At 51.0% G+C, this 15,129-nt stretch overlaps 1 protein-coding gene across 1 annotated transcript in view; it reads right to left on the bottom strand.

The window, feature by feature from the left end:
* SHB (SH2 domain containing adaptor protein B) overlaps window positions 1-15,129 on the bottom strand; it is a 148,653-nt gene that overhangs the window by 36,085 nt on the left and 97,439 nt on the right. Inside the window, exon 4 of the mRNA XM_025360492.1 lies at window positions 1,118-1,289. Coding sequence (XP_025216277.1) covers window positions 1,118-1,289 — 172 coding nt within the window. The remainder of the gene's footprint in view (window positions 1-1,117; window positions 1,290-15,129) is intronic.

Genomic DNA, 15,129 nt, shown 5'->3' with positions numbered 1-15,129 from the left:
GGAGGTGGGACTTTATCCTGGCGGTAATGTGGAGCCACTGAAGGTTTCAGAACAGAGCAGGAACCTGCACCCAGGGATGATTTGGCAGAGCAACGAGATGATAACCATGGCCAAGGGGAGGGGCAATAAAGGGCTGGGCCCTGCACAGTGCTGGGGGCAGCAAGGACAGACAGGGATGTCGGACCTTGGGGGCAGCATGGATGGGACTTGGCCACTGACTGGAGGTGAGAAACCTCTGGGCAAAGGGGCTGAGAAAACCTGCATCAGGAGTGGAAAGGCCTTGCCCAACTCTAACAGTATCAAGCAGACATGGAGCAAGAACACGACTGTAGCTAGAAAACAAATCTAATTTACATGCAGTTTTACACTTAGGGGAAAGGATTTAGTTTATATTTCGTTTTTCCAAGAATTTATTTGCTGCATGATGAAATGAGAAACTAGGATGTGAAAAGGAGGAGTGCACCCTGTAGACTCTTTTTTGCTGTCCCTCCTGCCATTGAAGGTAAGGGTGGCCACATAGTGTGGACAGCGTAAGTTCAGGGCTAGAAGCCAGGAGGTATGTGTTCTAATCCTGGGCCTACCACTGGCTGGGTGGGAGCCTCGACCTTCCAAGAGCCTCAGCCTGCCCATGTGTACACGGAGGGGGAGGTAGGGGCAGACTAGAAGGCCCCTGGAGTTCTAGCATGTCTCAGTTTGGGAATTTTTTTTTTTTTTTTTTTTTTTTTTTGAGACAGGGTCTCACTCTGTGGCCCAGGCTCGACTGCAGTAGTGTGATCACAGCTCACCACAGCCTCAACTTCCTGGCCTCAACTGAATCTCCTGCCTCAGCCTCCCAAGTAGCTGGAACTACAGGTGCATGCCATCATACCTGGCTAATTTTTGTATTTTTTTTTCCTTTTTTCTTGTAGAGACAGGGTCTCACTATGTTGGCCAGGCTGGTCTTGAACTCCAAGGCAAGTGATCCACCCACCTCGGCCTCCCAAAGTGCTGGGATTACAGGTGTGAGCCACCACACCTGGCCCAATCTATGGATTTTTAAAAGAAGATGACATGAAAGAGAGGGCAAAAACTAGGTGAACTGGGAGGTGAGGTGGGGCTTTGCTCCCTCAGAACTTACATTTGCTTCTCCAGGGGAACAGCAGGATCCACCCTTTCTCCTAGGATCCCGCAGAACTCGGGGCTCCCATGTTTGATAGGCTTAAAGCCCCCTCCAGGGGCACGAAGCTGGCGCCGCCGGTCCCGCGAAGGCGAGGGGGATGACTGCCGCTTCTCGTTGCCATTAAACTGTGCTGTGGGGAGGGAGAGAGAGAAAGTGCAGGGTTAGCAGAGCTCAGCCCAGGGAGCTACTGTGATGCACAGAAGGGTAACGTTCAGTTGCTCTATTTGGCACTTTACGACTTGCAGGAGGAAGGGTTTCAAGCAAAGAAATAACACGGCACAAAAGATTTTGGCTTCCTAAGACAGGACACCCACGTGGTCACAGCCCAATGGGGCATGTGAGGGGCTGGTTGAGCCTCCGGAGGCCACTGAGCTCAGCCTTACCCCCACAGGAACCTCTCTGCGGCCTCCAGCAGTGGGGCATGGCACTGCCTTGGGGGAGCTCTGTCCTCAGGACAGTTCTCAGGGGAAAAGGCTGTTTCTTGTATTGGGCCAAAAATCTGCCTCCAAGTGGCTCCTCTCCTCCTCTCATCCCACCTCAGGCCATACTGGCCACATCTGTCCCTTTCCCTGGGATACTCCTACAGAGTGCCACTTGGGGGTCATACTACATCCCCTGTATTCAGATCCCCTGCATGGGTCTAGGATCTAGCACCCAGGTGAGGCTGAAGCAGTGCCTAAAGCACAGGAAGGGCCATTCACATGCTCTTCTCCCCGCCCTGGGCCTGTGGGAGCATCGTTCACTCCCAGAGGCTGGGGGAGGATGCTCCTTGAGGAAGACCCTGGAGACACCACAAAGAACAGAAAGCACTGAGCTAAAACTAGAGTTGCCAGAGGGTTCCTGGAGACCAGTAGTCCACCTTGCCAGTTATCCAGATGGGCCTGTTTTTTTCTCTGAAAAACAGGGATAATGACAGCACCCATCTCATGGGGATTAAAGCCGGTGACACACCTATAAATCTTAGTAGTGTGCCTGGAACGCAGTCTGTGCTGTTATTATAAATCACACTTATTGTGTCTGCTCAATGCACACACAGTACTAGGCACCTCATAGAAGCAACTGAACCAACCTGAGTTCCTCTCCTAAGTCTGTCAGTGATTAGCTGCAAGCCTCGGCTACGCTACTGAACCTCTTCGAGTCCCTGTTTCTTGTCCCACCAGGCTGCTGTGAAGGTCAGAAGGGAGGATACTCCAGGACCTGACACACAGAGGGTGCCTAAGAAACAAGGCCAGAGCCTGCAGAAGAAGGTTCCTGAAGCTTAGGCCAGCTGCAGGCCCACAAACATGTTCCTGGCTGTGCCACACAAAGGCATAAACCTCTCCTCTAATTAGCAAGCACGATCGTGGCAAGCTATCCTCCAAGCCCGGCCAGACACACGGTAATCAACCCCCATGCTCACAGGAGGACCTGGAGAAACCTCAGTGCCAGCGGGGAAATGTGCTGTCTGCTGAAAGCGAGGAGTGTGATGAACCTGTTCTGCATCTCAGCTACTGAACCATCTTCCCTATCAGGGACTATGGGGCATTTCTGTCCCTCTAAGACACTCTTTCTCCATTAACCATTTTGGAAAACAGTGGGAAGGGAGGCTCTTGCCAACAGAAGGCTCCAGAGACACCGGACCCACCCACTTTCAGGACTGTGCCGAGCATGCGGTCAGCCTGCTACCCAGCAGTGACACCGGCAGGTAGTCCACCTGCGATGACGCTCCTAACCACTCATCCACATGTACTAGGCACAGTTCAAGGCTGGGAAAATAGCGGTAGGCGCAAGAGACAAGGATCCCTGCCTTATGGAGCGCAGGGGCCTCGTGAGGAGCGACAGGCAATAAATCAATCTGCATATCAACGGCTGGTGACAAGTGCCACTGAGAAAAATACAGCAGGGCAGGAAAGCCCTCTCCAAAGGTGACATGTGAATAAATACCTGAAGCGAGGGAGGAACATCTGTAGGAAGGACACTCCAGGCAGAAGGAAGAGCAAGTCAAGGGCCCTGGAGTGGGACTGTGCCTAGAGTGAGACACAAAATGACCCAGAGTGACTGGAAGGGAGTTGGGAAGGAAGCCGGGCTTCCCGGTCTTAGGAAGGACTCTGGCTTTGTTCTGAGAGACGTGGAGAGCCGTTCTGACCGGGCGCTTCCTTACATGATTGCTGTGCTCAAAAGAGGAGGAGGCAAGGGGTATGTGGGAACACTCTGGACTCTGTCTGATTTTGCTGTGAACCTAAAACTGCTCTAAAAAGTACAGTTGGCTAATTAGAGGGACAGAGAGCACACAGGAGGGCAGTGAGGCAGTGCCCGCCAGTGGTCAGATCTGGCCACATTCTGCAGGCAGAGATGGCAGGACTTGCCTGTGCATGCAAAGTGCAGCGTGAGAGGAGGAGGACTACGGGTGACCACAGGCTGTTTACCTAAGCACTAGAAGGATGGGCTGGCCTTACCCACGAGAGGAAGACTCACCAAAGGCCCTAATTAAGATTCCAGGAAAGCAGCGTGGAGGCCACGCCTTAGAGACACCTACAGCTCCATGATGCCAGGGTGGGTGGCGTGGAGAGGGGGCAGAGCGAGGACTTGCTGGGGGTTCCTGACCTTCCTTCTGGCCGCAGTTCCGTCCTGTGTCCAACCACACACAGACAGGAATGACCTCAAGGCCTTCCCAGGGGACAGGTCCTGGGGCTGGAGAGTGAGAAGGCCCTTTCCCATCAGCTGATAAGGGGGCTTTTGTGGTGGTGGGCTAAAACCTGGAGCTGGGGCCCTAGCACACACATACTACTGGCATCTACCCCTCCCTGGACTTCCAGTAGCCTGGATCTCCCACTGGGGTTCCGGCTGAATGAGAGCACCCTCATGGCAACAAATCATGGGACATATGGTCTTGGACAGGAGGTTGAGAGAAGGAAAGAGGTGAAGCAGGTTCTTACCCGAGCCCTCACTTTGCAGAGCCCTCCATGGGTGACCTTGGGCAGGGGAGAGCACTGGGGATGGATAGACAAATTGGGGCCACGTCATCCTGGAGACCCTTTCTAAAGAGCTTGGACTTGAACTTATGGATGGGGATAATCAGAGAATGGGCTTTAGAGACCTCTCTGAGTGCTGGTGGAGGGTGGGTTTGGGGTCAATCCTGAAGACGGGAAGAACAGTCAGGGAAAGGTGATGGAGGCTGACCCCTTCAATGACAGCAGGGATGTAGGAGCTTGACTACTTGTGGGAGTGAGCCTGGGATGACTGCTGTGTGATGCCCAGATTTCTGGCTTGGGGGAGGGTGATATTCCCCACTGGGATGGGCACAGAAGGAGATATGGTCAGAGAGCATGGGACCAGCCTGTACTTCTCCACGATACCCCCTGCTGCTAATTTTCTGGTTGTTAGGAATAGAGAGGATACAACTCAGCAGGCATCCTGGCCCATGGGGCTGCCAGTGTCAAAGGGCAGCGGAGTGGCCTGGCATAGGAAGGGGACTAAGCGGCAAGTGAGGTTCTAGGCTTAGTTTTGCCACAGGCTCAGGAGACCGAGGGACCAGATGAATTACAAGTCACTTTCACTCCTGACATCCTGGGGCTCCACTGGCTAAAATCAGGATTGGGGGATTTCTGCCAATATAATTCTCTACAATCGATGTCCTGATACAGAGGCATGGAGCACAGAACATGATTGTGGAGCGAGCCCAAGCTCTTCGGCACAACCCAAAAGGTTCTCTAGGACCCGGCTGCTTGTCCAGTCTCAGGTCAACCAACCTCTTCACCTGACTCATTCCACTTACCCTCCAGAGGTCACCTATTTCAGGAAGACTTCCTGGACCTCACCTCTCCCAAGACTCGCCTTGATCTTAGCACCCTAATTGCGTGTCCTTCCTGGCTCCCAGTGAGCCCCCTGAGGGTGGGCCTGTACCATGTGCCCCTTCCCCCATGCCTACCCCAGTTACTGGCAACATAACAGATGCTCAATAAGTGATTAAATGAAGAAACTTAATGAGCTGCTGTTTTGCTTTATTGGGAAAAAAATTGGTTTTCATACCAGATAAATTGGATTAAAAACTAGTAACATCCTAGTCAACACTGTAATTCCCCACTGAAATAATTTATACATTTGCTGGCAAGCTTAATAATATAGCCATAACTTAGAGAGAACAGGTGGTGATGAGTGACAGGCTTAATTAGGCAAATCATTTCACCTAAAATACAAATATACGAACTCCAAGTGCAGTGATTCAGCAGCCTAAGAAAAAAAAATGTTAAGAACAAAAGCTGCAAACACAACTGCTCTCATTCCTTCTAATTAAGTTTCTCCTTAATCTGCAATTTAACATGGCAATTCTTTTAATTTAGTAATTTTTTTGCAAAAGATAAAGACACAATCCCTCAAAAGAATATTTGCATTTAGAGAAAAAAATACGCTACCCCCGTGAGTCATTAGAATGACAGAACCTAATTAATTTCACCTATGGGCAATTAAAAATGGAAGTCGGAATCTGAAGGAGGAAAGCGAGATTTAGAGCTGGGCAGGTTGAGGCTCAGGTTGAAGCTTCTGACTTTGGTTTCAGTGATGGAGACCAGATCCTCATGGCTGATGGGAGAGAGAGCCTGGTCAATATCTTTCCAAAAGTTCTGCCATGGTGACAGGACTCATTCCTTGAGACTCAGCTCAAGTGCCCCGCTTCTAGGAAGCTTTCCTGGCCCCCCCATCTGGATTGGTCCCCTTTTCGCTTGTATTACAGATTTTATACCAATCAGTCCTGAAGTGTGGTCACTGCTAACAACAGAAGACAGCATCCAAGACACCTAGCTTAGTTCTATCCCTCCTACTGGCCCTGCCACATGGGTAAGAGGGGAGGAACAGAGGTTCAGAGGAAGGGTAGGAGGAACTCCTCCAGGGTCTCAAGGCCAAATAGCAGGGTGAGGGTCCAGCCCAGGACTGCAGGCCTGCAGGGTCAGGCTCATCCCACCTTTGGGTCTTCCTTCCCCACAAGAATACCTGAGGGCTGCTGGTCTGGCAGGAGCTGGGCCTCATCTAGCCTCCCTGCTGTGCACTTCCTACTTCTAGGCCTAGAATTACTGTCCTTCTGCTCCATCTGAATGATGTCTAGAAAAGGTCTGGCACAAATGCCACCTCCTCCACAAAGCTTACCCTGATCCCACCTGCAGAGAACCATCGTCTCCCTCTCGGTGGCTCCCAGCCCTCAGTACATCTCCTGTAGTTCAGGGGGCATCCACACCACCCTTCCCAGTCAGCCTGGGTGCTGCGCCTGGGATTTATTTTCCTTTGCCCTCTCCAGTCTCGTGTCTGCCCCTAACTCACAGAAGTTTCATGTGGAGAAGGTACTTGGATGAGATAAATGTGTTCCTTCAGGGTGGATCTCTTTTCACTGTCCTGTCCACTGTTCAGAGCTGGCCAGAGAGCAAACTCCAAAAAGCCGATGGATCTCTAAAGCATAGCTCTCCTGGGCTTGCAAACCCTCCCTGGCTCCCCAGTGCCCCAGGGCAAAGGGCCAATTCATTCTGGTGCTCAAGTTCCTCTGAATTTGATGTAATGATGCATCTTCCCCTACAAAACCCCTGTGGGTTCCACACCCACCCTTAGGCTCCAGTCACAAAGGACAGGCAGTCCCCAGATCTATCATCTGCTTTTTTGTCTTCAGGGCTTTGCTTTGGCTAAGTCTACCCTCTAGAATCCCTTTACTTCACTATTTCTCTGCAAAAACCCCAGCTATTCTTCAGAGCTCAGCTCCAGTGTTACCTCCTGAGGTAGGTTTTGCTCTAGACCCCCAGGTAGAATTCCTTTCTCCTCCTCTGAGTGCCGAAGTCTGCACCACTGTCCTGGCACTGGCCTCTGTAACACTGAGGCATGTAGGTGTCTTCTCACAACTGGACACTTCGCAGAGATGGGGCCTTGTGCCTCAGTCTCCTTGGAGTCTCCCCATGGCTGACCTGCAGCCAGCTCCAATGAATGGCCCATGGCTGAAACCCACCCAGGGAATGGAGGAGCTGCAGTGTCTCGACTCACAGCTTAGGAATCAGGAGGACCTGGGTTTGAATCCTGTCTCTGTCATTACTGAGTGACTTGGGGCATGTTTCTTAAACTTCTTTGAGCCTTAGCTGCCTCATCAGCAAACCAGGGCTGACAATACCTGTACCGTGAAGGTAATAAATAACGTACCAAGGTCCAGGCAGGCCCCCTATAAGCAGGTAACCCCGACCCATGGCCACATCTATGCTCTGAAACAATGCCTGTATCAGAAACCACCTCTTTTTCTATGGCTCCTGCTGAAATTCTGGAGTCAGAAGCTCTAAGAGGACAGGGCATTTCATTCTGTTTTGTTCAAGGCTAAATCCCCAATACCTGAAACAGTGCCTGATGTACAGTGGATGCTCAACACCTGTTGAAGGAATGAACCTGCACCCTGCTCAACAGGACTATAATCTTCCATTCATCAGCCAACAAAGGAAACTCAGGAGCTGGACTCACTCCTCAAGTGACTTTGGGAACAATTTTGAAAAATGGCTTCATCTTTCTTTTCTTTTTTTTAAGAGCCAGGGTCTCGCTCTGTCGCTCAGGCTGGAGTGCAGTGGCATGATCATAGCTCAATGTAACCTTGAACTCCTGGGTTCAAGCCATCCTTCTGCCTCAGCCTCCCAAGCAGTTGGGACTACAGGTGCATGCTACCATGCTGGGCTAAGTTGTTTTTTTTTTAAAGTTTGTAGAGGTGGCATCTCACTATCTTACCCAGGCTGGTCTTGAACTCCTGGCCTCAAGTGATCCTCCTACCTCAGTCTCCCCAAACACTGGGATTACAGGAAGGAGCCACCACGCCTGGCCTAGCTTACTCTTTATTTAGTGATTCCTGCTCATGGGCAGGCACCATGGAGGACTTAAAGTCCGTGTTTTTCTCTAGTCATTGTGGCAAACCTATGAAGTCAGTGCTATTACTGCCCATGTTTTTACAAGTGAGGCCTGGTATGGTCAGGTAACTTGCCCAGGGCAATAGGAACAGATTGCTATGACAGGCAGTGGGTCCCAGCGCTAGCCCTTGAGCCCACTGCTTTGGGACTGCAGCCCTGGGCAGCCTCCCCCACCCAGGAGTGCCTTTCCCGGCGGAGGTGCAGTGAGAGAAGAGTTGACAGTCTGCCACACATCCTCTTGTCCTCACCACTGACCAAGGGGGTGGGCAGTGGCTCCTGGGGATAGGGGGTCATTCAAAGAGAACTGGAATGGAGCAACAGGACCCAGAGGAGACTGGTATGGTTCTCCAAGTTCTGACTGTCTGGCTGCTTCCTTCTGGCCTGAACTCTATGACCCTCTCAGTTCTCCAGTATAAGATGAAGTTTCCTTTAAGCAGAGGCAATAAAGGTTGGAATGATGAAAAACAAGTCACTGTGTGTAGACTGAGTTGCAAGGAGCTCTCAACAGCCATAGTCTTCTTAGCCCCTCTGCGGATGAGCTGGAATGCACATGGGCCACATGTGTAAACTATATGTGGCTGACAGGAGGGGCTTGAAGGCTGTTCTGGCCCCGGTGTTAGTTCACAAATGTTCTAGTACTCTATAAAAACAAAGTACAGAGGCAGAGTCAAGGTGCCCAGGGCCTTGCACACAGTCCCCGGCAGGGGTTCCTGCATAGCACCGACAGCTAGGCTGGGACTCCAGGGTGCTGGTGAGGGGGAAAGGTGGGTGAGAGTGGGGAGAGCTTGGGGTGGAGAGCACAGAAGGGGCTGCTGACCAGGGAGCTGTGCGACCCCAGAAAGGGGCAAGGAGGGGAGATTATGCATTGGTATGGGAGGTGGGATGGACTACATGACCCCCGGAGTCTATGAAAATGCCATCAACTTTCACAACAATACACTAACACCTGCAGATGACTGAAACTCTGTTTGCATGACAGTGGGCCTCTGCTGTTTCAGCTTTCCAAACAATGTACTGTATCATCTCATCTGACCCTCACCAACACACAGCAAAACAAGTATTAGAATTCCTAAACAAGTATGAGAACTCCCATTTTATAGATGACACAACCGAGGCCCAGAGAGGTGAGGCCCCTTCTTCCCTCCAGTTCAAGAGTGAGTTTCGCTCACCCACCTACCCCACCTGCCCAGTGAGTGTAGTTTCCTTCCAGATACCTGCAGGACAAGTGGCTCAGCAAATGTTTGATTTGTATTTCCAGGATCACCAACAAGAGGCCTCTGTGTTCGCCTGGAAGACACACACAGGCCTCAGGGCATTGTGCTGCCACTCAAGATGGGAGGTGCTTGAGAACAGAGGTCCTCATTGTGAAGGGAGGCAGCCAGCAACTCACCACAAAGCAGGCAAGCGGGAAGGCTGTGAGCAGGTGCCAGGACGCTGCCTGGGTTCCAGGAATGCCATACACACATGTCCAAGCCTGGGATGGGGACAGCGGGCCTGGCAGAAGGGGCGTGCCTTTGTCCTCTTATTTGTGACATCCCCAGAAGAAAAATGAATGCTATTACTGGGAGCAAGGACCCCACCCTAAGATCTGCTGCTTGGCTACAGGAAATCTAAAGATAAAGCCCAATGAAGATGATGAAATAACCTGAATGCAGAGGCCTCTACGGCTGCCAAAGCAAGCCATATTTATTGTCATAACTCATTATGCAGATGGGAAATGGAGGGCTGGAAAAAGGACTGACTCACCCAGAGTCAACAGCTAGACGTGAACTTGGACTTGAGTCCAAGTCTCCTGAATCCCAGAGGCCCCTAACAAGTTTAGCACAAACCCTGTGTGCAGTGCAATACAGTCTCAAAAACAACCACAGTACCCACAGTGATACAACTATGAGTACACACTGTGGCCCCAACTCTCAGTGCATAGTACCACCCCCACTGTACAGATGAGGAAACAGAGACAACTTGGCCCAGGTCATCCCGCCAGCAAGTGATAGCACAGGACTTTAAATCCAGATACCCCTCGCCCCGGCGCCTGAGTTCCTTCCTGAGTTCTGGGCCAGGCCTATCTGTCAAACATACCTGGAACATACAGTATGTCTCCTGACACTTTCACCTGCAGACACCCACAGACACTTATATAGAATCCTAGAGCCTGGGAAAGTGACTTTTTCCCCATCCACGAGCCGAAAGACCTGCAAGGAGCAGGCTGGGCATTTGTGGGAATGAGTCTCCCTGTCCGTAAGACCTAAAGCCCCAGCCCCACTGTGCATGTTTCTCTGCTGCCCATTGCGGATGGCTGTGAGGGAGGCCAGGACAGATGGGGAGTGGTGGTCGGGCGACAGGCCAAGTACTGGCCACAAACATGGCTTGCCAGGGTTGCCTGCACCTGACCAGCACACCAGTCTCCAGGTCCACAATGTGGCATCTGGATTCACAGCCAATCCTCAGACTGGCAGGGACATGCTGTCCACTTCTCCCTGGGAGTTGAGGCCAGAGGTAGCAGCCACAGCAGTCAATGGCTACTCAGAAATGCCCTCCCACTGCCTCACATAGCGAGGAGACAGGTATACAGCATGCAAGAAAGACATGAAAACACACTGTCTGTGTGTGGGCAGGCCATGAGATTTATTGGTATTCTACCGCTCCTAAGAGAACACGGGGTTGGTTTTCCCGAGACCCGATTTACTCAAATATCTTTTTTTTTTTTTTTCTTTTTGAGACAGAGTCTTGCTCTGTTGCCCTGGCTGCAGTGAGTGGCACGATCTCGACTCACTGCAACCTCCACCTCCAGGGTTCAAGTGATTCTCCTGCCTCAGCCTCCCAAGTAGCTGGGATTATAGGCACCTGCCACCATGTCTGGCTAATTTTGTATTTTGGGGCCGGGGTATCTGGATTTAAAGTCCTGTGCTGTCACTTGCTGGCAGGATGACCTGGGCCAAGTTGTCTCTGTTTCCTCATCTGTACAGTGGGGGTGGTACTATGCACTGAGAGTTGGGGCCACAGTGAGTACTTACAGTTGTATCACTGTGGTTACTGTGGTTGTTTTTGAGACTGTATTGCACTACACACAGGGTTTATGCTGAACTTGTTAGGGGCCTCCGGGATTCAGGAGGCCTGGATTCAAGTAGAGACCTGGATTTAAGTGGAGACAGGGTTTCACCATATTGGCCAGGCTGGTCTCGAACTCCTGATCTCAGGTGATCCACCTGCCTCAGCCTCCCAAAGTGGTGGGATTACAGGCATGAGCCACTGCATCCGGCCTGATTTACTCAAATATCTGAGGGCTCACTGTGTGCCAGGCACAGATCACAGGTGTGAACAAGACAGGCAGGGTCTCCGACCTCAGGGAATTTAAAAATCACATCCACATGAAGATCTCTGAGCTGCTAAACAGAAGGGCAAAGGTATTCTGTCAACTCTTTGTTTTTTTTCCACTGAGGAGACAAAGGCACTGGGAGGAATATTTCTATCAATGTAATTAGCAGACGAAACAAAGCTATTAAACATTGATGTTTTTCTTCTCTCCTTTTTTTTTAGATTACTAAATGAATTTATTCATACGTCAAATAGAAAAACCAACTGGAAAAACCTGTCCCTCAGTAACACATTAGCCAAAGGAAGCAAGTGATCCCAGTTCTCTCACTGAAACCCCCCTTTCCTGGGCAGACCTGCTGTTCACACGTGTTAAACATTAATTACAACTGTTACTCATTACATAGCAAAAAGCATTTGGTACAAACACAATTGTTAATTTCCTCACAGGCTCAAGGCATTCTGGGAAGCTATACAGGAGACAGGAAGCATCATGGGAGCCTAAGGGGAGCCAGTTTGGAAGAGACAGCATTCTCCTGGCTAGGACAGGTGGTGGCGGCCGGGTTTAAGATTCTCCAAGGGATCCTCTGCAGATGCCGGGGCCCTGTTTATTCTGAGCACGTGAAGATGAGTCACATAGCTTGGTGGGAATAGCAGGTGTGGAGCAGTGTCCTACACACACAATGGTGGCGTTAAACCAGCTTCAGAGTGACTGTGTTTGTGGGGGACGGTGACAAGTCACGAGGGCAACATGGTATGGGTGCAACTGCTTCTGCCTTGTACTGGTGTGCAAGGGAATGTCCAGCCTGACCCCAGCCACACACAGGATATCAACACAGCAGTGGAACAAGTTCTCTGAAGTCAGACCGGCCCAAGTTCACAGCTGTGTGACTGTGGACAAGCTGCTCACACTCTCTGAGCTTCAGTACCATCATTTGAGTGACGACAGTGAAGTGACCCCTACCTTGCAAGGCTCTGTAGGGTTAACCCACGCTGGAATTACAATTATTGCTCAATAAATGTTAATTTCCTGTCCCTGGTTCCTCCCCATCCTTCCTTACCTTAATGGGATTATTTTAAATTAGCTAGTTGAGCTGGCTCTGAGATGATTCACAGGTGTTTAGGAAATAGACATACCTGGGGCCTTACTTTCCCTTTAGCCTCACTTGATGAGGCTTTGAAGGTGTCAAAACTCAAGAGGGAGGCTGCCTAAGGGGTGACACCACAGCTTAAGCACCCCACAGGCTGACAGTGTCTAGTGTGTATCTAGCTATTTCAGAATAAACCAGTGTACTCCAGTACAGGGTGTAGTAGGAGCACAGAGGGGAAGGAACTGGTTGTGCCAGGGAAGGCTTCCTGGAGGAGGTGATCTCCCCTCCCTAACTCTACCCCAACTCCACACCTAATACAAAGCATGTACTCTATACACTCTATGTTCTCAAAGTGGAGTCCCCAGATGGCAGCATCGGCATCACCTGGGAACTTGTTGGAAATGCAAATTCCCATGCCTCACCCCGGATCTACTGAATCAGGAACCCTGGGGGTGGAACCCCAGCAATCTGTGTAACACTTCCTCCAGGTGATTCTGAAGCCTGCAAGTTTAAGACTCACTGCTCCAGGCAAAAAAGAAATCCACAGACATGTCAGACCTAGAAGAGGGAAGGTGTGGATCGGAGAAAGGCCCCGGGGACCCTCTCCCACCCAGGCGGGCCAGCGGCCTAATCCTCGGAGGGACTGAGTAAAGAATGGAAGAACCACGGGACTCGTTAGAACTGTTGCTGGATTGAGATATGGGGTTTCCTGAAGAAGTGTCGCTTTCCACACCATCCCTGCTTCCCACTGCCAAGCATTACTGGGAATGAGCTTTGGCAACAGGTCCTCTGTGGCCACTAAGTACTTCTTTATGCAGCATGGTTTCTATGTTAAATTGAATTTTATGTAATATAGCAAGCCCTCTCTGAACACCAAAATCAATTCTTACATGCATGATCGTTTAGGGCTTACCTTGTCTTTTCGTTCAGATCTTTTGTTTTTATTTAATCATCACAGAGATCCAAAGTGAGAAGTTGTGACCATCCCCATTTTACAGATAAGTAAACTAAGGCTCAAGGAGACTGAACAGTCCGTCTCGGGTCCTGAAGCAGTGATGGGTGGAGCTGGCATGTGAACTTGGGACTGTATGACTCCTCCCATTGCCCCGTGGGTCCCAACATGACCTAAACTTCTAAAATCTGCCAAGGAGCTAGTAGGGAAGACAGATAAGTACCCAAAATAAGTATGCTGAGCACTATTTGAGTCATGTGTCTTTTATCTTTGCTGGAAGGCAGACCTGACTGAGCCCAGGACACTGCCTGAAGAGTAACTTTCATGGAGACAAAGCTTCAGAGGGTGAGTCAAAATGAGATGACTTAGTTTCTCAAGAAGGTCTGGGGGGTGCCCTTCGCACACCCTCCTGTCATCTGGCTCCTCCATCAAGCTCAAGAGCTGCAGTTACTTACTTCTCAGACACAAGAGCAAATTATGACAGACATAGCCGTTTACCCACTGGGTTAAAAGGAAATGCTGGTCATTCCTCTGTGTATGGCCTGACTGGCTCTGCCATGAGGTCTCCAGCTGTTCCCTTCTCCACTCTGAGCCTTAGTTTCCCCAGAAGGACAGGGAGAGTGGGACTCTATGGTATGTGGGCCCCTCTCTGTGCTGAGTGGTGGCAGGACATGACCAACCCATGGGATGGCGCTGGCTCCCCTACAATGAAGGCATGAACCTCCAGAACCCAGTCCCTTACAGAAACCCTGGCTGGAACCATTTCAGGTGGGAAGCCACCACCCAGTAACATATCCTGGTGTAGATGTGGCAGAAATTAGTGCAAGTGAGATGAAGGGCATGCGATACTTCTTGAGGGCTGTGGGAGGATGAGAGCTCCAATCACATTTCCTGCAGCACCTTGGTAGTACCAGGGAGGCCAGACATTTGACTGGGTTAGGGCAGGGGCTCTGGAGTTGGAGCTGACAGGTTCAAAGTCCACCTCTGCTGCTGACCAGCCATGGGCTGGGCCCCCGGCCAAGTTATTTCTTCTCATGGGACCTTAGCTTCCTTATCTGTAGAAGGAGGAAACTAACCTCCCAGAGAGTGGTTGTGAGGACTGAATGAGACAATGCACACAGAAAGTGCTAAGTGCTAGCAACGATGCCAGTACTTTCCTGATGTGATACCCATCAAGTCTCAGCAAGACCCTTCTGAAGTGGGAACTACTGGTCTCACTTCCCAGGTGGGGAAACTGAGACTCCCAGGACACGTTCATTCCCAGTCCTCACACTGGTCCTTCAGAGGTGTGAAGACACCAAATCCATGCCACCTCCACCGGAGTTTGCTTCTACAGGCTATCCGCCCCAGCTCCTTGGTCCCTGCCTGTGGGCCCCTCCCTACGTGGCCACTTTCTGCTCGGGTTCCATTTGTCCATCCTGCAATCTGTGCCACAAAGGCCGACAACCAGGTAGACCTGCCACACCAACCTGCACCACCCCCAGACATCATGACATCATCCAAGGCTCCTTGTCCCTTTCCCAACATTGGGCAGGGGATGTCACATAGGCCTCGTGTGGGCCCGAGTTGTATCTGGCGGGGGTGGGTTGGGGACAGAGCAAGAAGGCCATTTCTAGACCCACCTGCCAGCCTTGCAATTTGTTGGTTGCTGTAAAGACTCCTGGGATGATTCGAAGTGGGCCAGGAACAGAGTCTAGCCTGCTCTGGAAGGCAGGGGTCTCTGCC

The sequence above is a fragment of the Theropithecus gelada genome, chromosome 15, assembly GCF_003255815.1.
Source record: "Theropithecus gelada isolate Dixy chromosome 15, Tgel_1.0, whole genome shotgun sequence".
In the NCBI taxonomy this organism is placed as follows: Eukaryota; Metazoa; Chordata; class Mammalia; order Primates; family Cercopithecidae; genus Theropithecus; species Theropithecus gelada.
This window is presented reverse-complemented; position numbering and strand designations above follow the sequence as displayed.